The sequence below is a fragment of the Arvicanthis niloticus genome, chromosome 14, assembly GCF_011762505.2.
Source record: "Arvicanthis niloticus isolate mArvNil1 chromosome 14, mArvNil1.pat.X, whole genome shotgun sequence".
NCBI lineage: Eukaryota > Metazoa > Chordata > Mammalia > Rodentia > Muridae > Arvicanthis > Arvicanthis niloticus.
The window spans coordinates 65,618,470-65,644,142 of record NC_047671.1 but is presented as its reverse complement, the minus strand read 5'-3'; the positions used below and the strand labels follow the sequence as shown (position 1 = coordinate 65,644,142).

Genomic DNA, 25,673 nt, shown 5'->3' with positions numbered 1-25,673 from the left:
TATCTGAAAAAAAAAAAAAAAAAAAAAAAAAAAAACAGGTTCAGAAGACAGAGCAAGATTTCTATCAAGCCATGTAGAGACATTTACCTGAGACAGGAAAAGGAGTACTTCTCCTTCTAGGCTTAGAGAAATAGAAGCTGTTCTTATGTTAGAATTAAGTAAATAGGACTCAAGAAGATAATGTTTTCCAGGCTAGTCGGGGCTACAAAGTAAGACCAGGTCTTAATCAATCAATTTATCTATCAGCCAACCAACCAATAGGGAGGTAATGGTATTTATGACTTCATTCTTCTTCTGAAAAGGTATGAACCTTGATCAAGGCCCAGGTGTTCAGGAAATGGCTAGATGATATCACAGTGTTAAGAGGCTCTACAGAGAGGCTGGGGGTGGTGGCTCATGCTCAGAATCTCAACCTTTGGAAGGTGGAGGGTAGAGGATCAGGAATTCAAGGCCAACCTTCAATTCAGCTGTCTAGTGAGTCTAGGTCCAGCTTGGGGCATCTGAGACTTATTTTTCTCCGATCACTTCCCCACCCCCGTGCCCCTGAGCTGGAGGGAGAGGCGTAAGAGAGTCTTCGTTAAATGGCTGTTATGAGAATTAAGTGTAAATGAAGATATGCATGAGGAGCACTTTGAGGAGTCCTTAGAACAATAGTGTGTTGATAGAAGATTCCAGAAGGTAAGCTGAGTGAGAAGCCAGAGAAAGTAAATGAACAGGGTCCCAGTGAAACCCAGGCAGCCACAGGCCTACATGAAAGATAAGACAAAATGTCTGAGCCAAGAGTGACTGCCTCTTTAAGTTGTTTAGCACACACCAGCCTGATCCAAGATGGCTACTTAAATGACATGTAATAGACCCTAAACCTCTTTATACTGCATCCAGTAACTAAAATCTCCAAGTGCCATGAGAGTTGACTAATGGTAACAATCAGAAAGAGGCCTGGGATGTGGTTCAGGTGGTAGAGGGCTTGCCCAGCAGGTATGAGGCCCTGGGTTCTATCCCAGCCAATATCTACTGGGTGTGGTGTGTGGCAGTGTTTCCTGAAACCTCAGATTTCTGGAGGCAGAGGAAGGAGAGGCAGAAACTCAAGATCATTATTGGCTACAGAGTGAGTTTGAGGATTGTTGGGAGCTGACTTTAAGCAGAAAGCGGCTAGATCAGCTTTGCAGCCATCTGGAACCATATACCCTGATGAAAGACTTGGTTTTCAAAAGCCTATAACAGCTGAAGCACACTCTGATAAGTATATTGTTTATCCCACATAGCTTGTTTTGCTGTTTAGTGACCCCAGCTGTATGGTGCATGTGGTAAAGTGTTTTCACCTGTGTTCTCCTATTTGTGCTTATAAATACCCAGGATTTCCTTGTAAGGGTGTGTAGTAGTGGAGTAGAGTGGTGTAGTGTGTGGTGTAGTAGAGTAGGAAGTGTGTGTGTTGAAGACAGTAAAGGAGACTTGACTACAGATCCCCTGGTTTGTTTTCCATTCTTCGAGTTTCTCCCCCTTCTTCCCCCCCACTCTATCTCTTGCTAGACCCCGATCTGTGGACAGAGCGGGCTGCAACAGAGGATGGCTTGATCTACCTGTCTATTAAAAAAGAAAAAAAAAAGGGGGGGGGGCTGAGAGATGGCTCAGTGGTTAAGAGCCTTGCTGTTCCCTCAGAGTACTGGGGTTTGGTTCCAAGCATCCACATTGTAGTTTATGACTATCTGTAACTCCAATTCCAGAAGATCTGATGCCCTCTTCTGGCCTTCATGGGCTCATACATGCAGGCAAAACACCTACACACATAAATATAAATATATCTTTTTAAAAGATACCCCATCATGCCATGAGGGCACATGCTCCACTATGTTCATAGTGGCCTTATTTGTGATAGCCAGAAGCTGGAAACAACCCAGATGCCCCACAATGGAAAAATGAATACAGAAAATGTGGTTCATTTACACAATGGAATATTATTCAGCTATTAAGAATGAGGACATTATAAGTTTTGCAGGCAAATGGATGGAACTAGAAAATATCATCCTGAGTAAGGTAACTCAGACCCAAAAGGACATGCATGGTATGTACTCACTAATAAGTGGATATAAGCAAAAAAAAAAAAAAAAAAAAAAATCACAGAATATCCAGAATACAATCCACAGAACCCAACTGAGGAAGTGTCCATCCCACTAGGAAGGGAGAATAAACCAGAGGGCAGAGGGAAGGAGGAACCTGGCTGGGAGAGGGGAAAAGGAGGGGCAGGGGAAAGGGGTAAACATGGTCCAGTATGGGGGAGGGGGAAGGGAAGCCCTATGGGCCAGAAGAATGAATGGAAACATATAACCTCTGGAGGTGGAAGGTGGGGGGACCCTCTAGAATGTACCAGAGACCTTAGATAAAATGCCCAACAGTGGGGGAGGGAACTTGTAGAGTCCCTCTCCGGTAGAAAGACAGGGCATCAAGTGGAGGGATAGAGTTGCCATCCCACAGTCAAAAACTCTGACTCAGAATTGTTCCCATCTAGAAGAACTGCAGCAACAAAAATGGAGAAAAAAGAGCCTGAGGGAAAGGAGGTCCAGTGACCAGTCCAACTTGGGAAGCATCTCAAGGGGGTTGGGGATTCAGATTTGTTCAGAAAGTAGAAACCCCAATGGGGACATTGCAAGTATTCTGAAACATTTAGCAGGGACAGCAAAATCTACTAGGGAAAGTCACTGTGCAAATGCAGGGCCATTAACTGTCTCTAGGTTCACATGGACAGATGCCAGGGCCTGCACGGAGAGTCATGGTGTTTTGTTTTGGCATCAGTCACTGATTTTGTCCTGGCTGTTCTTCATTAAACCAGGCCAGAACATTGGCTGAACAGCCAAGACAAGGACTTCTCTATGAGGGACACTCAGCTTGTACTCCATTCCTCTGGTTTGTAGTCTTGTAGCAAGGAAAATACTGACTGCGCAGACACTGTATAGACTCCTGTAGAGTTACAGACTAGCATATTTTCTAGAGCCATCTAGAGAGAGTCACGTAGAAATGCTAACATGAAAGATGATTGGTCACCAAAAGATGATTGTTAGACAGGGTTTCTCTGTGTAACTGCCCTGGCTGTCCTAGAATTTCCTCTGTAAACTAGGCTGGCCTTGAACTCACAGAGATACTCCTGCCTCTGCATTCTGAGTGCTGGGACTAAAGATGTGTACCACCAGGTCCTGGCTTGGAATTTTTAAAAATAGATGTAGCTTTACTAGGGGAAAAAAGGTTTGGGGAATCAGTAGCCGGGTGCCCACTGACTCCTGCTTAGACTTCATTAGGTTTTCTCCCTTTCAAGAGGAAGAACAAGAATGAGTACATTCCTCATACAATGCCAAATTCCAGAGGATGCAGTGGTATCTGACTATAATACCGCCATGTAGTAGATTCAGGCAGGAACCCAGAGCTCTGAGGGCAGCCTGAGAAATGTAGTGAGATTCAGTTTCCTTAAAAAACAAACAACCCCACAAATTGAAAAAAAAAAAAAAGTCAAGTTCAATAGCTCCCATTAATAGTCTCAGCATCTGTGAGTCAGGTTCAGTAGTTCCCACTAACAGTCTCAGCATCTGTGAGTCAGGTTCAGTAGTTCCACTAATAGTCTCAGCATCTGTGAGGCTAAGGAAGGAGCCCTCCTGTTCCTGGCAGCCGGGGCTCCATAGTGAGATTCTCTTCTCAAAATTAAAACAAGGTCTGACAAGATGGTTCAGTGGGTAAAGTGCTGCCAAGCCTGACGATCAGAGTTCAATCCCCACATGGTGGGAGAAGAGGACTCCTGCAAACAGTCCTCTGAATCCCATAATTGCATAAGGTATGTGTGCACACACAATAAATACACACAATAAATACATAAATGTAATTAAACAAACAAACAAAAACACTGTGGGGTGGTGCTGGCACATGCTTTTAATCCCAGTGCTAGGGAGGCAGAGGAAGGTGGATCTGAGTTCGAGGTCAGCCTGGTCTACAGAGTAAGACCCAGGACAGCCAGGGCTATATAGTAAGAACTTGTCTCTAAAACAAACAAAAAATCCAAATCCAGCCAGATCTTGTTCTCTTCTAAGGTCCAACAGGCACTAGACACCACACAGAGAACACTGCTTACTGCCTGGCACACAGGGGCAGCACGGCTGGCAGCCTATGCTGTGTACCTTACAAGCTGACCTTCCACAGTGCAGCGATGGCTGCTTCATTCCTCCCCCACCCCCTCTCAACAGTCTATGGAAATCACCAAGCCCCCCCCCCCCCCCCAAAAAAAAAAAGCCACCATGGAAGTGAGTTATGTTTTCTACCTCCCAAAAGAATCTCAGTGAATTACATATTCAGTATTTTTGGAGAAGTTTCATATAGCCCAGGTTGGCCTCAAACTGCTTATGTAACCAAAGATGACTTTGATCTTCATCCTCTAGCTGCAACCTCCCAAATGCTGAAATTACAGCATGTGCCACCATGCTTGCCCAGTTCTATGTGTAAGATTTCTTTAAAGAGGCAAGGCTAATTTTGTTTGTTCAGTCTTCCTTTTCCTGTAAGTGCATCTTACATAGGTCTGATCCTTGCGAGCATACAATGGAGTTGGCTCTGGACTCAAAAGTGGCAGATAAGCAGCTCCACAGAAAATGACAGACAGGCTTAGAGAATGTGGCTCATTTACCCAAGGATCAAGTCACAAGTAAGGCAAACTCTGACATGCAGCTCCCCCCCTTCCCCCATCAAATGCACCATCTGTTCCTGACATGGTGTTTGGGAAGACAAAGCCATGTGGGGCCCTAGGACTGCATCACCCTCTTCTTAGAGCAGCTGTCAAATAACTCTGCCTCATTCCTTGGGTGGTTGACCCTGCAGTCCAAACATAACTGATGAGACCTGAAATGCATGCTTGCCTGTCACCAACACAGCCACTTAAAGCAGGATTTCCGAATCACCTGGATGTTTCTTATAAACAAATCCTAGAGGAACCAGCCCAGACCTAATGACTCAAGTTCCTTAAGAAGGAATGATTTCTACAGTGTATTTTTAATCAAGAGACCTAGCAATACAATATTTTACATTCTAAGAGAGACTGGGACTTTTACTGGACCTCCCAGGCAGAGTAATAATATACCCTGTGGTTACTCAAACTGTTTAACCTTCCTCTAAGAGAAGAAAGGAACTACCAACCCCACCTGCCTTGGATTTCCTATGAGGTCAACTTTTATACCCTAAGCTAATGCATAGCTGTAATCGTAAGGTATATACTCTTCCATGTCCCTGACCCAGATAATGCTGAAAGCTGAAAATACAGAAGTTGAAAGTAACTTCTTAAAATCTACCATACAGGTTTGAAAGCAACCATTTACAGTTATTGGTTAATACTCAGTGATATCTGTTATCTGGGTCAGTTGGGATCCGTTTGGAGCCAGAGAATTAACACCTTGTAAAACTGTTAAAGATTGCTGTAAAGTATCCCATTCCTTCCCCCATGCGATGCTTCTATTCTGTTTAATAAACAGAACAAATCCTCTGTTGGGGCAGACACAGACAGACATACACGATCACTCACACAATGGACCCACACAGTCATACAACAGACACACACAGGGACAGAGAGACACAGGTTCAGCCTCATACAACAGACAGAGAATACAAGACAAGACATAGGAGTATGAGGTAGAGAATTTAAATCTGGACTTGTTGGTTAAAGGACTCCAAAGGGAAGTGGTTTGATTTCTTTCCTTAATGGGACATTGATACATTATTGGTGACTCAGAGTTAATTACTAATAAGTTATAACTCCCCTCCCATGTGTGTGTATGTGTGTGTGTGTGTGTGTGTGTGTGTACATGTAAGTGCAGATGCCTTTGGAGTCCAGAAGAAAACACTGAATCTCCTTGAGCTGCGGTTAGAAGAAGCTGTTTAGTGGCCCATTGTGGATGCTAGGAACTGATTTCAGGTCTTTTGCAAGAGCATTACACGTTCTTAGCACTGAGCAATCTTTTCAGCAACCAATTCCATAGTTTAAAAAGCTCACCAGAGAGGCTGGAGAGATGGCTCCGTGATCTAAAACATCCTTTACACTTGCACAGGACCAGTTTGGTTCCAAGCACTCAAATGGTGGCTCATAACCATCCACAAATCCGGTTCTAGGGAAGCTGAGTCCCTCTTCTGACCTCCACGTGTTCTAGACATACAGATGGTACACAAACGTGCACGCAGGCTAGACACTCATACACATAAAAATATTAAAAAACAAATCAAACAAACGACAACAACAAAAACCCTCATACTGGGCAGAGGTGGCAAACACCTTTAGTCCCAGTACTTGCAAGGTAGAAACAGGCAGATCTCTTGAGTATGAGGCCAGCCTGGTCTACAGAGTGAGTTCCAGGACAGCCAGAGCTGCACAGAGAAACCCTGTCTAGAAACAAAAACAAAAACAAAAAAAAAACGAACAAACAAAAAGGAATCTCACAGAAGCTAACCATGGTGACACATGCCTGTAATATCAATACTTAGGAGGCTAAGGCAGGAGGATTGCTGTGAGTTCCATGCTATCCAAAGCTTTACAGTGAGACACTGTATTTAAAAAAAACAAAAACAAAACAAAAAACAAAACAAAAAACCCAAAAGGATAAAACAAATCCTTATCAGAGGATTCCTTGATGTAGCAGGGGAATAGGGCATCAAAGACAGGCTCAGGGAGAAATCAGTGGTAGAGGAAGGCCTATGAGTAATGAAACAGATCATGTGCAAAAAAAGCCTGAGATTTCCAAACAGGAAAGCCTGGGTGCTACGCAAATGACCAATATGGGCTGGAGGTCATTACAGCTCCTACTCGGCTCAGTTTTCCAGCCTGCGTCTGTTCTTGGCTGGATTAAACTATCTCTATTTCTAAAACTATCCACGTGGCTCTGGTCCATTTTTTTTTTTCTTTCTAGGATACAAGAACCTGGATATCTCAGCAGACGCCCTTTGGACTTAGAACCACGCTTTATTTGTCTATACAATATTCTCTTTCTATGCTTTATTCATCTATACAATATTCTCTCTCTCTCTCTCTCTCTCTCTCTCTCTTTTTGATTAAAGAATCACATTTCTGGGCAAGGGTTTGGAATTGTCTATTACAAGCAGGGAATGCTGGGAGGTAAATACCACATTCTAAAAGCTGGGAGGTGCAGCAAATCTCCTGGCCACAGTCAGCCTTCTCCAACAGCTGGGGCCTAATAAAATGACCCCAGCAATCGACTGTGCATTTAGAGCTTAACAGGTGAAAATTTGAATTTAATTTAAATAAAATTGCAGAACTTCATTTGCATAAACCTCATAACCAGTTCCAAGCAAGTAAATTGAGATTGCAGTCTTTTTAATTTTCAAAGCAACTCTTTCCAATGAAACCCATTTCTTTGTACATTAGTCAAAATTTTAATTTAAAGTTACTGCTGGAGCCAGAGAGCTGGTTTCATGATTTAGAACACTTGCTGCTCTTGAAGACAGCCTGGTTTGGTTCCCAGCACCCAGATATTCACAGAAGCTTTCTATTTGGGAAGCTGACACCTGGTTCACAGCTTGTTATTTCCTTCTTTTTATACACCATTTGGCTTTGTGTGCTTTATCAAAATGTTCTATACATAGAGTAGCTTCTTCCCTATGAGAGACTGGGTGATATTATTGAAGATTGGGAACTCTTGCCAGATGAACTAGTATTGCCTTTAGCCTCTTATTTATGACAGGAAAGCCACAGTGGTTTCCTTTTGTAGTTGTTGGGTGTGACATGGGTGTTGAGGATCAGACCCAAAGTCTTGCACCTGCTCCGGACACACCCTAGCACTGAGCCACATTCCTGCTCATTTTCTAGTTCCATTTGCTTTTATGTGCTTGCTGTTTTTCCTGCAAGTCTGTGCACCACATGCATCCCTGATACCCAGAGGTCAAAAAGAATGTCCTGTTATAGACAGCGGTAAGCCACTGGGTGGGTGCTGGGAATTAAACCCAGGTCCCTGGAAAAGCAGCCAGTATTCTTAACTCCTGAGCCATCTAGCCAGTCCCTTCTGTAGTATTTTAAACCTTTCCTTAAAAAACATTATAACTTAGAAAATGCCATGTACATGTGTATGCATATGTACATGTGTATGAAACATCTTTTATACCTATAAATTTATTCAGTGATCCATAGAAATAACTATTTTTTGTTTTGTTTTGTTTTGTTTTGTTTTGTTTTTCGAGACAGGGTTTCTCTGTATAGCCTTGGCTGTCCTGGAACTCACTCTGTAGACCAGGCTGGCCTCGAACTCAGAAATCTGCCTGCCTCTGCCTCCCAAGTGCTGGGATTAAAGGCATGCGCCACCACCACCCGGCGAAATAACTATTTTTAAAGATTTAAATGTGTTTGTGCCTGTATGGAATTATGTGCACTGTGCACATGCAGTGCCAGGGGAGAGCAGGAGAGGGCTTCTCATGGCCCTGGATCTGAGGTTATGATGGGAGGAAATCTGGGATTGCTTTGTCACTCATTAAGGACACACAGACTGCAGAACAATTTTCTCTATCTGCAGAAACCTTCTGATGATTGTCAAGTGTGGAGCACCAACAAATCCCACCAGACCTGCTCTGACCTGCTTGGATGCTACACCAGAGTGGTCCAAGTCTGCCCACCCCCTCAGCACTTGCCCAGAACTCCTGACATTTCTTCACGTCTTCATCTTCTCTTCCTTCTCCTTCCTCCTCATCCTTTTCTGACAGTGCTCTGAGTACCTCTGGCTGTCCTGGAACTCACTCTGTAGCCCGGGTTGGCCTCCAACTCAGAGATCTGCCTGCCTCTGTCTCTGCCTCTTGAGTGTTGGGATCAAAGGCATTGCTCAGCCTCACATCACTTATTGTAAGATTCCCTAGGGATGCTTTTCCAGAATTATGTTCTCAAACTGCTTTTGCTCCTCTTAACAGTTCTCTTGGACATTTAGGAAACTGTATTCTGGTAGGTCAAATTGCAGGTGACTGCGATGCTCAGCCTGAGTGCTGTATTACAATGGGTGATGAGGGCTGGGAATGTGGCTCACTCATCTGGTAGAGTACCTGCTTAGCACACACAAAGGCCCTGGGTTCCATTTCCAGCACCAAATAAAACCAGGCACAGAGGCACACAGCTGTAATCCCAATACCCAGAAGGTAGGAGTATTTTAAGGTCATCCTCAAGAAGTTGGGGGCCAGAATGGGCTATGGGAGACCCTGTCTCAAAAATGAAAATTGGTGCTCAAGGCTCTGGGCTCCAACTTCTTTGTGGGTACCTGCATATGCGTGGTACACACACACACACACACACACACACTCAGCAAAAATCTTTAAAAAGCAAAAGCTATTCACCTCTCCCCCCTCAACTTTAAGTGTCACTTCTTATAACACTAATTTCAGCTTGAAAGCTACCTTAATGGCAGCACTAATTGAAAGCTGTATCTCTAGCGCCCTCCTGTGGATATGGTTTCATGAATCCCTTGCAAGGATGAAACCTTGCAAAGGGAATCCTGACCCTGCAATCTTTTCTTCCTTGTAGTCTCATCTTGTCAGTCCTCAAACATCAGGATCACTTCCCTAGAGTGACTTCAGCTCAGCCTTCGCTCCTTTCTGCATTCCTGTTGGCTCCATTTCCAGGCTCTACAAAGGCTCCAAGTATAAGCTTGTTGAAGTTTTGTGCTGAATTCCCACTAATGGAAACTTTGGAGGTGGCATATCCTCTTCCTAGTTACACTGAAATCAAGAGTTAGGTTTGGCTCCACTGCTCTTACCGTGGGTTCATATACATATCTGGAGAATGGATGGGAAGATCTAGGCAGCTGCCATTAGCTTTCAGCCACCTGAATTCAATGTTCTGGGTTAGTCTGCAAATATGCTTCACTCCCTTTCTGCAAGGGTATTTTCTGCTAAGTTTAAAACTGTGGCTTAGGGTTGGGGGTGTATCTCAGTTTGGGCTTTCATATGCTTTCTCGACACATGCTATATCTAGTGTAACTCTTTCCCTGTACAAGAGTGGGAGAGTACTGAGAATTTTAAACTCCTGCCAGATAAACCAGCTTTTCTTTCAGCCTCTTATGACAGAATCACCGCCCTGGTACCAGCCCCAACACTGCAGAAACTGGGTGCAGTGATACATGTCTGTAGTATTAGCACTTGGAAGGGAGAAACAGGATCAAAAATTAAAGTAATTTGACAGCATCAAAAATTGAAATCTATAGTAAGTTCAGGGCCAATCTGAAATACACAAGACCTGTTTGGAAAAGTAAAACAACCCACTGTTTAATTGACTTGTATTATTCTTATGAAGTGTTTTTATCAGATTTATCTCTGCTGCTCTTCTGGACCTGGGTTGACTTGTCTAAGTGCATGAGGTCCCAAATTGCAGTCCAGTCTGCAGGCAGGCATTCGGGGAGGGAGGAAATACATGTGCTCTGGTCTCCACTGCCTGCCTTCCTCCACCATGAGTGGTTTTTCCAGGACACATGCAGACAGAAGTGACATGATCTGACAGACAACTGGAAATCTGTGAGGTTCTCTGCACCACCTGTGTTCTTCCTCCTCTTTCCAGACTCCACCACGTCAGCAGTTCTCTTCTCTTCCTCCAGCTCAGCCTTTCCCTCCGCTTCCTTCAATTCACATATTCTCCTGACTTACACATCATCTCCTCTAGGCACACGAAATATGTGCCTGTCTCTACAATGCTTCTTGGAAGGGACAGACCCTGGGAGCAGACTACGTTAACGCCAGCCTCCCAGCTCTGTACTTTGTTCTAGATTTTTCCCACTAGAAGAGACTGGCTGGCTGCTGCTTTAGTTTCCTGTTCAGCTCAGCTCTACTTCTTCCCACAGGAAGTCTGGATAACCAGCACCCGTGCCTGTGCACCCGTGCCTGTGCAGCTGCCCTTCCCACCAGGGAAAAGGCAGACCATGCAGCCCTGCATAAGCATCTGACAGGACATGTGCAAATAAAAACTGCATCTGCTCTTCAAGAACAAAGACCATGCTTCATTTTTAAACAATGACAATGAAGCTTTCACAGGAAACTAGGCTAGTGCCTACTGTACATGTTTGATATTTATTTTACATAAAGAATATATTAAATCCTCACAAAGCCAGGTTTTAAAAAAAGGCATCTAATAAATTTATACAGTGAATAGTATGTTTTTATTCTATTTACAGTAAATTTGTTATAAATATAATACATTTTTGAAAAGCTTATTTTTAACTTGAATAGATTTATATTTTAAACAGATCAACTTAATTGTTAAAGTTATTATAATAAAGAATATGATTTAATGACAAAATCTTATTGTGAAATAGTGTGACAGTAAGAGATGAGCAAAGGAATAAAGTCAAACTCCTTCCAAAACTATGTTCAAAGCATCAGAAAAGCTTTTTTTTTTTTTTACAGTTATGTATAAGCCATTGGGACACCACACTGAAATGTGAATGTCCGTAACCAAAGTTCAAAACTGATCTTACAGAACTGTTTGGGGCAAGGCAGGAAAATTTGTATTTAACACTCTATAGAACTTCACAGTAAAGGTAGGATCTTCAGACTAATGGCTTAACAGGAGTATTGCCAGCAAGGCCTTTCATTCCTCAAAGTCACCTCCTAAGAGCCACAACCATTCGATAAGTTGCAACAGCAGACTTGGACGGTTTATGACACGGCTTAATAAGGTGTATGGATACATTGAATTCTGTATTATAAGCATGTAAATTATCACCAGGTTTAAAGGAAAAAAAATGGAGTCTAAGCATTCTCAGCCCAGCCAGCATACTGTGTCAACTAAGTCCCTGTATTTCGCAGCGTTCAGAGAACTTCCTTAACAAGTTGGGTATTTCAAATGCTTCTGTAAAACCAATTCCACAAAGTCAGACAGCCTGTGACTCTCAGCCGTCAGGCATTATTGATGATAATCAGAGCAGGCATGGAATTCTGTTGACTTGTTTCAAATACTGTAACCTGGTCCGATAACTTGGCGAATACTCTTGGAGTTCCAAGGTTATAAACGCCTGTATGAACAAAGCAAGCCTTCAGCTGCAAACTGTGCGTCTCTTGGCTTTTCAGCTGGAGCTTATACTGTGTCTGTCCGAGCCACGTGAACGAGCCGTGAGTTTCCAATGCCTCGGGACTACAGGAGGAAGAAAATGGTAAGTAAACTTTTTCCTTTGTGTTTTTTCTCTGAAGTCTTATATCTTTCTTTCATCAAATCCTTTCATTTCTAGGAATATTTATGAAATTAATAACACTATCATTTTAACAATTACCCGTGTGTTAGCAGTTACTGTTATTTTCTAAGAACAATACTAAGATAGAGTACTTCATTTAATGCCTACAATGGCATTTAGTAAACAATGGAGCATGAATTGAAACTGAGCTCTTAACCTCTTGGTTATGCACATATAAAAACAGTTGTGTGCAAAAGAATGCCCACAATATTAAACTTTATAAAACTACACAGTGAAAACAACCCAGTACCTAACAACACAGCATACTCTAGTAAGTGTGTGGCATACACCAGTCTACTGTGCTTGGATCTTAAGGCATCATCTGAGGTGTAACATGACAACCCACAGTGTAGACTTCCATCTGCAGAGCCAGAAGGTATCAGGACCTTGGTTGTAAGTCACCATACAACTGCTGGGAACCAAACACAGACCCTCTATAAGAGCAGCAAGTGCTCTTGACCACTGAGACATTTTTGCAACCCCAGATTTATTTTCTAATACAAAAATGTCTGAGACAAACCTGCTGGCCCTAGGAGAATTGGGTATTGCAGTATAATGTAGACTCCCTTGTAAAGTATTATTTTCAAATCAGGGGAGAAAAAAAAACTTCATATTTAATAGCTCTGTAAACATTTCTTTGACATCATATAAACAAATCAAAGGCATGTTTGAATAACTATCCATATTAGGCAAGGATCTGCGTAATTTCAAAATACTGAATTGCTTTAAAGGATACTAAACTTTGGGCTACAAAATAACCATTCACAAAATAAATTCTTCTTCTTCTTTTTTTTTTTCCTTTCTTTCTTTTTTTTTTTTTTGTTTTTTTTTTGTTTTTGTTTTTTGAGACAGGGTTTCTTTGTGTAGCCCTGGCTGTCCTGGAACTCACTCACTCTGTAGACCAGGCTAGCCTCGAACTCAGAAATCCACCTGCCTCTGCCTCCCAAGTGCTGGGATTAAAGGCGTGCGCCACCACTGCCCGGGCACAAAATAAATTCTTACCTTGTTGTTTTATGCCGGAGATCAACTATTACATCTACGTCAGCCTTAGAACAGTTAGAAAGTAAAAGGGTGACTGGGACTAAGCAAAGGCTGTGGAAGACAACAAACAAAACCATTAGCAATGCACTTTCTTCTCAGAAACAAGTTTCTTAAAAATAACACAAGAAGATTTAACAGAACACAAGTTTAAAATCAAATTCAAATAAAAAAAAGCTCAGTCACAAAGTCATTCTAGGTAACTTATTTTGTAAATAAAATACATGAATAAAATCTCTCCATAATAAATATCAGAACATACACTTGCTATAACCAATCAGATACAGTGTCTAGATACAGCATGGCTGAGGGTCTGCCGGTGCTATGCCCAGTCTGCATCGTCTCTTCCACTTAAATTACAAATGTGAGGGGCGGGGGCAAAAAAAAAAAAAAAAATTACACAAGAAAAGTGAAATCCCTGGAACTTACACTATGCTGGTCCAATTTGATCCTCTAAGGCTCTAATACTCACAGCTTATGAAAATGTCCCTAGAAAGGAGATGCAGACATCTGCGAGTCTCCTGGATCCCTGTGCAGCGACCCTCACTTCTCCTGCCCTTCCAGCCCTCAGCCTCTATTGACATTATGGTCCATGGAGTGTCAGACGTCTTGGGCATTTTTTAGACTGCTGATCTTTTCTCTCCCCAACAGCCCACTGCTGAGACAGCCCTTTCATCTGGTTTTCTTTCCTGCTTTTCTGCTCCTTTCCAGCCTCTCCAGCATTCCTCTCTCCTTGGCTCACTGCTTATCATTCCTCTTCTGTCTCATCACATCCCTCCCCAGCTCTACCAAGGTGACTTCCCCCAAACCCTGAACATCAGCTGTCACAGATACACTAGTTCCAAAAAAACCACACTCCATCTTATACCTGCAAATGGACAGCCTTTTCAAGTATCATCAGATTTAGAACTTTTTATTTTAAAAACTGTTTATACATTAAAGTCATTTATCAACATTACAAACAAATCATTCCCTATTGATATTTAGTATTTAAAAGTTGAGGGTGGGGGGAGCATGTTAGTTTGCAAGATGGCTCAGTAGGTAAAGGAGACTGCTGGCAAGCCTGACAGCCTGCGTTTGCTCCCTGGGCCACACATGGCAGAGGGAGAGAACTAACTGGGGAAGACTGTCTTTTGATTTCCACATGAAAGTTAAGAAATGTACTCATACATATATACAAACAATACACATAGATGTAAAAAATAATCTTAAATGATATAGTCTATCTGAGTTCCACTGCTAGTCATGCTGTAGGTTTTTGTCTAAACCAAATGATGCAAATTTTCCCTCTAGTTTCTGAATTTATGAAAAACCTTACAACTCAAAAAGAAAGCTTATGACACCTGAGAAGTGGCTGGGACAATGTCCATCCTCAGTAACACTCAAAGTGACAGTATGTGAGAGAGAGAGAGAGAGAGAGAGAGAGAGAGAGAGAGAGAGAGAGAGAGAGAGAGAGAGAGAGAATATATACTTTCAAACACTAATAGTAAAGGCTAAATCACTTAAGACTAAACATTATTTTAAATTTCTTTTGGTGTGTGTTAATGCTGTTATCAAAATAATATTAATTTTTAAGAATGGGTATCTTGTACATGTACATAGGAAATTTAACAGAAATAACCCTCAAACCTTTTCTGATGAAATGGATGATGAAATGACTCCGGGTAGTGGAGACTTGTTTTAATGAGATTAGAAAGCTGCTCTATTGATGGTCTCGTGGAAACTGTAGTGTTTTCTGGCCTGAAAAACTTTAATAGTTCCATTTCTGGTGGCTCCTGAGAATAGACAAGAAAAGGATTAATAATGAAATAATGCTTTAATAAAGTCACAGCATACAGGCTTTTAAAAAAAAACCAATGAAGACAACATAATTATGAAGAGTTGGTTTATTTTTATTTTTTGCTATTATTTAAACTAACAGCTGCTGTCATTTGCAATACAGCGTGGAATAAACACTAATTTCCATTTACCTAACAATTCCATATATTAGCTCTATGATCTTACATAATTACCTTAATATTTTCTTATATGTAAATTTAGATTCCATAACTGATCATTCCAGTGGCTGATATGATTCTTATCCATTAAAACTGTTCAGTACTTAGGCTGTGGATATTCAATTATACAACACCAGTTTAAGATTAAGAACAACCCCCCCCCAAAAAAATCTCACTTTGAAAATATATTGCTTTATTGCACAGATTTAGTGTTTCAAATATGTTTCAGATGTTTCAGGATATCTGATCACACTGTGAACCCCAAGATTGTATTACTTACTGGAAAACCTGTTTCTAGTTGTGGTGTGGCTCAATCCTAGCACATACCTTTAATCCAAGAGGTTTCTGTAAGCGGGATTTTTATAATCCAAGAGCTTATTGTAAACAGGATTAAATAAATTTAACCCTAGGTCAAGAGGCCGAGCAAGCAACTAATTGATAGAAAGTGAACAGAGGAAACCCCACAGAGACTAAGAGGGAGTCAGAACAAACAGAAAGAAGCACAGGAAGTACAAGGGAGGGACATTCAGTTGGAAGGTTATTTGGAGACAGTGTGGAGAGGGGGAGCTTGCATTTTCCTTTTGGGATGTCAGCTGAAGAAGTTCAGCCATGTGCTTTCTGTCTCTCTGAGCTAGTAGACTTTCACCCCAGCATGGAGTCTTTATTGGTAAAATCAAACACTTGAAATTTGTTAAAATATATAAACACACCAGGCAGTGATGGCAAACGCCTTTAATCCCAGCACTTGGGAGGCAGAGGCAAGCGGATTTCTGAGTTTAAGGCCAGCCTGGTCTACAGAGTGAGTGAGTTCCAGGACAGCCAGGACTACACAGAAAAACCCTGTCTTAAAACAAAACAAAACAAAACAAAACAAAACAAAACACATATATAAATAAACATACACACAAATATATTACTTAAAGACTAACATGTACTGGAGAGATAGCTCAGCTGGTACACTGCAAGCCTGGTGTGCACGGGTTCAAGAACCTGCACTCTATAAACCAGGCCCAGTAGCACTGCTGGAATCCCATGCATGCCTGGTATCCCAGCCCTTGGATGGTGGAAGAGAAACAGGAATTCAATGTCAACCTCAGCTACACAGCCAGTTTGAGGCCAACCTAGGCTAACTGCAGAAGGGACTTAAGTTGTCTCCCTCCTTCCTTCCCTCCCTCCCTTGTTTTTGAGACAGGATTTTGTTTTTTCTTAAAGGAAGAAACTGAACAACAGCATCAAAACTACCCCATACCGGCCACGACACAGCTCTACTTATTTTACAGCACAGCTGACTCTACCTCAACAGTGCACAGAGTGCTTATGAGGGCTAAAGGGGAGGAACAGCAACACTGTCACAGACAAGCAACACAAGCCAGCATGCTCTCCTAAGCTGTGGACACCTCATAATCGGTACCATAAGGTCTTACAGCTTACCTTGCTTTCCCCTTCCCTCAGTCTTGGAGTCAATCAATGTTCCAGGAACCCACTGTTCTTTCGGTTGGAAAACAACCAAAATGAACTGAAATGGCCAGAAGACAATCCAGAATAATCCAGAAGACAAAGAGCTGAGGAAGACTGGAGGGGTTTCTGGAAAGCAGTTACATCTTTTTCTCTACCCTAGTCTTCAGTTAGAATGTGTTTCCATTTGTAAAAACTCTATGTTTGTGACTATGTTTGATTTTTTTTTTTTAAAGTCTTTTCGAGACAGGGTTTCTCTGTGTAGTCCTGGCTGTCCTGGAACTCACTCTGTAGACCAGGCTGTCCTGGAACTCAGAAATCCGCCTGCCTCTGCCTCCCAAGTGCTGGGATTAAAGTTGCCCGGCTACCTTTCATTTTAAAAGTTTGGAAAATGCATTATTAAGGATGAAGAGATGGCTCAGGGGTTAAGAACACTGTCTGCTCTTCTAAAGGACCCAGTTCACAACTCTAACTCCACTTCCAAGATCCAATACCCTCTCCCTAAGTCTGTGTGCACTGTGTGCACATGGTGTTCACACACAGTCTATGAACATCAAGCATTCACAGGGTACAGACATACATAGAAGCAAAACATTCACCTTTAAAATAAAAACAATACATATAACTAAATATTTTTAAATGTATTACTAATATATTCAAGTCATCTAAAGCAATATGATCAGGATTCAATAAAATAGTAACACTGGATAAATGTCTCCATTTCACCTGCCAGGAGAAAAGACACGCACAGGGGCCACAGAAGGCTGTGTAGACAAACCAGGCAAGTGATGCACGCCGCTAGCTCCAGCACCAGAGGCCAAGGCAGAGACTGCACTCTGAGGCCGGCCAGAGTCATGTAACTCTTACCTTGTCTCAGAACATGGAAGACAGAGGCAGAGGGGCTCGGCTCGGCTCAGAGACCTCATGAGCATGAGGTAAGGACGACAATCTGCACACATGCAAACATCACAGCAGCCTTGCAGCCGCTGCCCTTACCTGTTTTTGAGAGTGTGAAAAGGCTTCTTTCCCAACAGTGCGAAGAACGACATGATGCTGGCCTTCTAAAATAAGCTGCTTGTTATCCTCTACAACGTATGCCTAAAAACGCAACCAACAGACATGTCAGCTTTCACTCACGGTAGAAACCTCAAAAGTAGCCATCTCAACATCTGGTGGAAAGAAAAAGTGACACCTAGTATCTATCAATTATCAATAACCCCATGTCAGCGCATTTCAACATGTATCCATTCCATAAAGAACCATCTACCCCTCCCTCTCAATCTGTTTGGGCTTTTCTATAACTCAGGCTATCCAAGTATTTAAAAGAAATATATCTTGAGGATTTTTTCCTTGTTTTCAATAGACTTTTAAGAAACAACTCCAAAGGAGTGTGCCACAATATAGGCTTTTTTTTTTTTTTTTTTTTGTTAACATGCACACGTGGGTGGGTGCTTCTGAGCCTGGAGCTTCCTGACAGGCTGCTCTCAGAGAACTGCAGGGACCCACCTCTCTCTGCCCTGCACTACTGCTGCAGATGTAGGCCAGTGCCTGGCTTGGACCCTGGGCTCTGAGGATCTGAACTCAGGTCCTATGCTTGCATAGCACGTTACTCACTGAGCCATCTCCACAGGCACACAGAAAGGCTGCTTTCTGAAGGTGATTTCAGTTAAAGACCAAGAAGTAACATATAAGCTTCTTTACTCAACTGTCAAAATACAGGTGACTATAACTAAATCTGTGAGTGAAAATGGTCACGCCTTGTCAGACTGTGTAGTCCAGGGTGGCTTCAAACCTGTGATTCTGTGTCATGAGTGCTAACATTATAGGTGTGTACCAGCATGCCCACTTGCATCCAGACACTTTTCTTTTGGTTTTGGTCCCATTTTCCAAGATAGGGTCTCACTGTATATCACACAGAGGAGTGGAATCTGCTCTGTAGCTCAGGCTGGAATCAAACTTAAGCCTTCTGAATGTTAGAATTACAGGCACATATCACGTCTTTTTTTTTTTTTTAAAGGCTTTTTTCTACTAATAAATAGTAAATTGAATTCATCTACTTTAAAATATCTGCTCCAACTTATAATTTTTCTGTCTCTTGAATTGACTCTGTTCTAGAAAAATACTTACCAATGGCTCTGATTTACTATATTGCCACATTATATAATATACAAGATTTATCTGGAGTTTTGTTTTTTAATTTTATTTCTTTACTTTATGTACATCAGTATTTTGCTGGCATGTATGTCTCTGCACTGTGTGTGACTGGTACTTGGGGAAGCCAGAAGAGAATGTTGGATGCCCTGGGACTGGAGTTACAAGCCACTATGTGGTTGCTAGGAATTAAATCTGGGTCCTCTGGAGGAACAGCCCAATGATCTTATCTGCTGAGCCATCTCTCCAGCCTTGACTTATTTTTAATAAGTCAAATTTCCTTTAGATTCAAGAGACTACATCAAAATGCTGCAAGATTCTTAATGCTTGAGTATGTTCAACTTCTGTATTAACTGACCAGTGACAGCTTGGCATGTGGGGTCACTCTTTGAATACTCCTATCCTAAGGCACAAGACAGCCACAGCCCACTCAGCCTGGAACTCAGAAGTCAGTCCATTGAACAGCTGTTGGTTTAACCTTATAGGAGTTCGCTGACTGAGTCTTGGGTCGTTTGACATCTTTTACATAGAGACTTTCAGGCAACCTGAGTTATATATGGAGACCCTGTCTCAAAACCAAACAAAACAATTTGATGCCCAAGATATGAATTTGGTGCTGAACAGTGTTTGATCACCAATCCTTCTGTTCCTATGCATGATATCCCACAATTGAGATGACTTTATAAGCATTCAGTTGCTAGCCAGGTGTGATAGCACACCTGTGATCCCAGAAGCTGGGCGGTATGGGATCAGGAGCTCAAGGCCAACCTTGATCATGTAAGATCCTGTGAGAAAAAATAAAAGCCAAAACCAGAAGGGGATAGGTATTTGAAATTCTCTCTAATTTATGGACATTTTCTCAACTCAGTGTAAATGCAGCCCCAGGTACTCTCTATCATGGTCTTTAATACATCCAACCTCTACTTTCTTTCCATCAGGGATTACACATCTTCCTTTACATGTGATCAGTGGGCCATTTTGGGAAAAGTAAAATTTTCTTCTTAAGGTCACTGTGGACTTGACAGTTGAGTACACTTTTTTTTTTTTTTTTTTTTTTTTTTTTTTGGTTTTTCGAGACAGGGTTTCTCTGTGTAGCCCTGGCTGTCCTGGAACTCACTCTGTAGACCAGGCTGGCCTCGAACTCAGAAATCCTCCTGCCTCCCAAGTGCTGGGATTAAAGGCGTGTGCCACCACTGCCCGGCCAGTTGAGTACACATTACAGAATGTATTACTCAAAATCTTACTTTAAATGCACCAAGGGACACTCAAGAGCTTATAATTTCAAGCTAATACATAACAATACACAAGTAGTCTTTTTAAACATAAAACTCGTGCTGCAATTAATATGCAACTTATTTAAGCAGTGTCTCATTTGAAGTTCATGGAATGTCAGCATATTTTCAAAAATATAAACTACTTCCAGTACCAATAAGTAAATAAAGAAAAAAAGATAAAAGGGGGGGAAAGGCACACAAAAAGATGGAGCACAAACAGCAACAAGTCCAGGAAACTGAGCACCCACAGACTCACACACACAGAGTTCAATGGCACCTGCTTTCATAGACCTGCATGTCCACAATATTTTTGGAGACACAAAGAAACAACACTAACCAACAGAAGAAAACCATCCGTTCTTATTGAATTCTTTTCTTTGGACAAAAACATTTAAAAAAAAATTATTGTGGAGCTATTAAAAGTTATAAAATAATTACAATATTGAAAGTGAAAATTTTAATTAAAAAAATATAAATATGAGAACAGTTGTTCCCCAGTTTGAAATTATCTAGACATGAATGTAGTAATATATACCTTTAATCCAAGAAAGATGGATTTCTGTAAATTCAAGGCCAGCCTGGTCTATATAACAGGTTCTAGGCTAGCAGAGCTACATATTGAGACCCTGTCTCAAAAACAAAGAATAAAAGAAAGGAGGGAAGAATAGAGGAAGAGAAGAAAAGGGAAAGAGAAGTAAGAAATGAAGATACAAGGCAGGCAGGCAGTGGGTGGCTGGGTGGCTGGGTGGCTGAGTGGCTGGCTATCCAGGCTGGATGTGATGTATACACCTGTAGTTCCAGCACTCATGAAGCCTGAAGCAAGAGTTGGAAGCCCACCTATGCTGGACAGACAGCTCCAGTCTCAAAATGTAAACTGAAAACACAAGAGACGTAGCCGGCTTAAGCTGGCCTGCTGCCACAGTGTCCCACCTTCCACAGGATGACAATGCTCAGGTCCACCTCACTGCACTTCTCAATCAGCCTCACAGCACCCTCTGCAGTGTGCTTCTCTGCATATGCGGAAAGCTGATCTTGTGTTTTCTTCAGCTCTGAGGATAAACTTCGGTAAAAGAAATCTGCACATGGACTTGCTGAACTTATTATCTGTTGAAAGAAAAAAAAAAAAAAAGCACTTGTCAACATTAGTGTTTTAACAAAATGCCCTGTCAAAACTGTCACTCATTAATGTAATCTGCCAAAATTTACAATTCTAAAACTCATATGTACTCCAAAGTTCATTTATTAATTTCCTGTCTGTGCAGCTGAATGTGAAGGCCATTTAGTGCAAATTACTCAGGAGGTAATTACTTAAAAGGTGTTAACACCAAAATAGTTTATGCTTCCATGATTTTCCAAGTGTCCAGGGAAGATAAAGAAAAAAAAAATACAATTTTATGTAACAAAAGGCAAGTTATATGAAAACTCCTAATTAGAGAAATGCAATACTTTAGAGGTGTATGAAATTGTTAAAGAGCATGAAAAAGGTCATTTCGTAGTAAACAGCACTGTCATTCACGATGACAATGTGGCTCACCAGATAACAGCAGGGCTGGTTAAAAATGCATAGGACTGGGAGATGGTCCAAAAGCAAGCACTTGCTGGCCAGTGGTGGCGCATGCCTTTAATCCCAGCACTTGGGAGGCAGAGGCAGGTGGATTTCTGAGCTCAAGGCCAGCCTGGTCTACAGAGTGAGTTCCTGGACAGCCACAGCTATACAGAGAAACCCTGCCTTGAAGAAAACTAGGGGGAAAAAAAAAGTAAGCACTTGTCACACAAGCTAGATGACCTGAAGTGGATCTCTAGAGTCCATCTTAATCCCAGCATCCTTATGGAAAAGTGAAGGTCTAGAAAGGAGCAGTTCAAAACTTGTAGGCCAGCTAGCCTGGAAACATAGAGTGCAGCAGACGCAAGGGAGAGAAGAGAGAGCCTGTCTCAACACAGGGAAAGAACTGACTCCAGAGAGTGGTCCTCTCTCCGATCTCCACACATTCACCCTGGCTCAAAAGCACATGTATGTGATCACACACAAAATTAAACAAAATGTTAATAAATTTTGTCCATGCTAGGCAGATAGCTCAGCTGGTAGAGTGAGGCCTAGCATACCTAAAGCTCTGGGTTCAACCTCTGGTTCCACAAGGAAAGCCAGACAGGGTAACACAGGGCTGCAAACCCACCAGGCATGGTTACATAAATGTGGTTGTTTGAATATGAATGGCTCAGGGAGTGGCACTATTAGGAGGTGTGGCCTTGTGAGTGGGTGGGGGTAGACTTTGAGAGACCTTTCTCCTAGCTGCCTGGAAGCCAGTCTTTTCCTGTTTGCCTTTGGAACAAGCTCCTCCAGCACCATGTCTGCCTACATGCTGCCACACTCCTGTCTTGATGACAATGGACTGAAACCTCCAAACCTGTAAGCCAGCTCCAATTAAATGCTGTCCCTTGTAAGAGTTGCCTTGGTCATGGTGTTTCTTCACAACAATGAAACCCTAACTAATAAATATAGGGATGCGTGGTAACCTAAGTCTGCATTCCCAGCACTCAGGAAGTATAGACTTGAAGGTCATCCTTGGCTACATCAGGAGTTCAAAGCCAGGCTGAACTATAGGATACCATGTCTTCAAGAAAATTTTAAAAATCGTATTCTCAAACTCTATTGCAGATCATAATAGAACTTCAGAAGTAGAGAAGAACAGCCTTTATCCTAAAAATAATTCTCTACATCTTGATATTCAAACCTAAGGTTTAAAGATGAAGCTACTTCAGCTATTACTCAGGAAATGACAACCACATAGACCCTGAGTTTCCACCAGTCCTGAGGGCAAAGATCCCCAATGCATACTTCTTAACATTTGAAGAGCACTGCTCCAGGTGAATTATGTGTTCAAGTGTTAGGAAGACCTTTCCAATTCCAAGACAGCCTATGCACCCAATGTTTCTAGGTCTTGGAACCATGTGATATGCCCAAAATTGAAGGTGACAGCATGAGAAAAGAATTCTAAGTAGACTTAGAAACAAGGGTTCTAGTTGATAAGCTACACTATGGCACTTTCCTAAACACAGCTGTTTCCTCAAGTAATTACGGCTTCTCTAAAATCCCAATTACTGTGCCTATCTTACTGGACATTTTCAAAAGAAGTGAGCTTTATGTAAGTGAAGTGGTGTGGTTCATCCTTATAGCATGCTTAGACTATCTCACGGATTAAAGGTGGTATAAAACTCAAAAAAGTCAGATACTCACCTTTCAGAGATAGTTATTAGTAAAAAAAAAACTACAGTTTTTTCAAAATAGATACTTGAAAGTTAAGATTTTTATATCAAATAATTGTCAAAAATTATTTAAAAATTATCAAAAAATTGTGGATCATTGCATACCTGTTCATTTCCAAAGATGATATCTGCAAAAGTATATTTTTCTGAGGGCTGTATACCACCTTAAAAAAAACACACACACACACAGGAAAACAAATTAATCACATCACTGTTGTAAGACATAAAACGGCCATTTAAGAAAGTGTGAGAGTAAAGCAATTTTACCTTCTTTTTGTTTACATCTTACTGCTTTGAAGCAGAACTTCCCCTTCTCCCTACTGGCAAGTTTGGCATCTGGGAATAAAAATGTTTTTCAGGTTACAACATGTGCAAATCCCAATTCACTATTCAGATTTCCTTGGTGGAAACAGAAAGCAATTAATAATTATGCAAACCATTTCATTTAGTGGGTGTAGTAATGTATGCCTTTAGTCTTAGCACTCAAGAGGCAGAAACAAGCTCTGAATTTGAGGCTAGCCTAGACTACATAAATTCCAGGATAGCCAGTGCTACACAGAGAGGCCTTGTTTCACAAACAAACAAACAAACAAACAAACAACCCCACCAAAACAGATATTGATTAACCACTTGAAAAGGGTAAATAAAATTCAGAATCTAGCCTGGCAGTGGTGGCCCATGCTTTTAATTCCCAGCACTTGGGAAGCAGAGGCAGGCGATTTCTGAATTCGAGGCCAGCCTGGTCTACAGAGTGAGTTCCAGGATAGCCAGGGCTACACAGAAAAACCCTTTCTTGAAAAACCAAATCGCAATCTTAGGATACATAAGCATATCTGACTCTGATTCTGTGTGTATGTTTGACATTTGACATTCTAAGCAGAAAGTTCAAAAAGTTAGAACTTGGGGTTCTAGAGGCCCACAATCTTACCACTAGACCATATCCTTTTAGTATTTTTCAATCATTTCCTTTTGGAATTTTTCTACATCTATGACTTATACAAATTATATTTTGTCATAGTGTATTTTCCACCATGGTATCTGGCCTTTAAAAAAATGTTCTTATAGGGCCAGAGAGATGGCTCAATGGGTAAAGGTGTTTGCTACCAAGCCTGAGTCTAATACTGGCATCCCACATGGTAGAAGGAAGACTGACTCCCTTAAGTCGTCCTTTGACCTCCACATATATGCTGTGGAAAAATGCATGTGCACATGAGTGCAGACACAAACACAAAAATAAATAAGTAAAAAAAAAAAATTAAATGCTCATGTGTTTTACCAGCCATCAAAGTCTATACGAGTGGCTGCATAATTTATACTGAAGCCACAATTTTTCTGCAGTAAACATGAATATGCCATGCATTCAGAATATACAGATTTTCCCGTTTGTTGAGTTAATTCCTACACTTCAATGTGAAATGTCCACATGGCTAGTATCTTTGAACAAGTGGTCACAGCTAGTGGTGCCTTGCTGGTGGAAGAGGTCACTGAGGGGCAGGCCTTGAGGGCTTATACCAAGCCCCACTTCCTACCTACTCTCTCTACTTCCTGATGGTAGAGGCAATGTGACCAACTGTCATGCTCCTGACCACATGCTTCACTGAAAGGATGACTATATCCCTTCAAACTGTAACAGCCAAAACAAACCCTTCCTCCCGAAAGTTGCTTCTTCACATATTTGGTCACAGCAACAAGAAAGTAACTGGCACAGTTCCCCTATTAAAACTCACTGTGAGGCTCAGGGTACAGACCTTTGTTTTCGGAGATATTCACGGATTTGTGTAGCTGCCAGTGCTTGCTACTACTTGACACCTGCACCATGTGGAACTCCTTCACCCCCGCTTCACTCTGTCAAAAAGGCATACAAAAGTCATTCAAGGGGAAGAGCCCTGAGTTAAATACTCAAATGAGGACAGAATCAGATGCTACGCCAATCAATCAACAGTACCATTAGAGGGCAGGGACAGAGTTCAATGGAAGAGAACGTGCCACATGTATAAGGCCCCCACTTAATCCAGTACAGGGAAAAAAAGGGGGAGAAGCAAATCCTTTAGATTTGAAGGCTGGAGAGATGGACCAATAGTTAAGAGCTCTGCTGAGTTTCCCGAAGACCTAGAGTGAGTTCCCAGCACCCAAATGTCAGCTTACAATAATCTATAGTTCCATTTTCAGAGAATCCAGCCTCTTTGGGTTTCTGTGGGCACCAGGCACACATGCAGTACACTTACATACAAGTAGGCAAAACATTCACACACACAGAATAAAAACAAATCTTC

The 25,673-nt window shown here is 41.7% G+C and overlaps 1 protein-coding gene across 3 annotated transcripts in view; it reads right to left on the bottom strand.

The window, feature by feature from the left end:
- Positions 1–10,970: 10,970 nt before the first annotated feature.
- The window catches only part of Trappc8 (trafficking protein particle complex subunit 8), a 75,292-nt gene continuing 60,589 nt past the window's right edge, over positions 10,971–25,673 (bottom strand). For all 3 annotated transcript variants that reach the window (XM_034518079.2, XM_034518081.2, XM_076912942.1), the window contains 8 exons: positions 25,149–25,245; positions 23,668–23,736; positions 23,506–23,564; positions 21,067–21,240; positions 17,708–17,809; positions 14,889–15,034; positions 13,224–13,313; positions 10,971–12,124 (listed from right to left, as the gene is read on the bottom strand). In XM_034518079.2, coding sequence (XP_034373970.1) covers positions 11,890–12,124; positions 13,224–13,313; positions 14,889–15,034; positions 17,708–17,809; positions 21,067–21,240; positions 23,506–23,564; positions 23,668–23,736; positions 25,149–25,245 — 972 coding nt within the window. In that variant the 3' untranslated portion in view covers positions 10,971–11,889. The remainder of the gene's footprint in view (positions 12,125–13,223; positions 13,314–14,888; positions 15,035–17,707; positions 17,810–21,066; positions 21,241–23,505; positions 23,565–23,667; positions 23,737–25,148; positions 25,246–25,673) is intronic.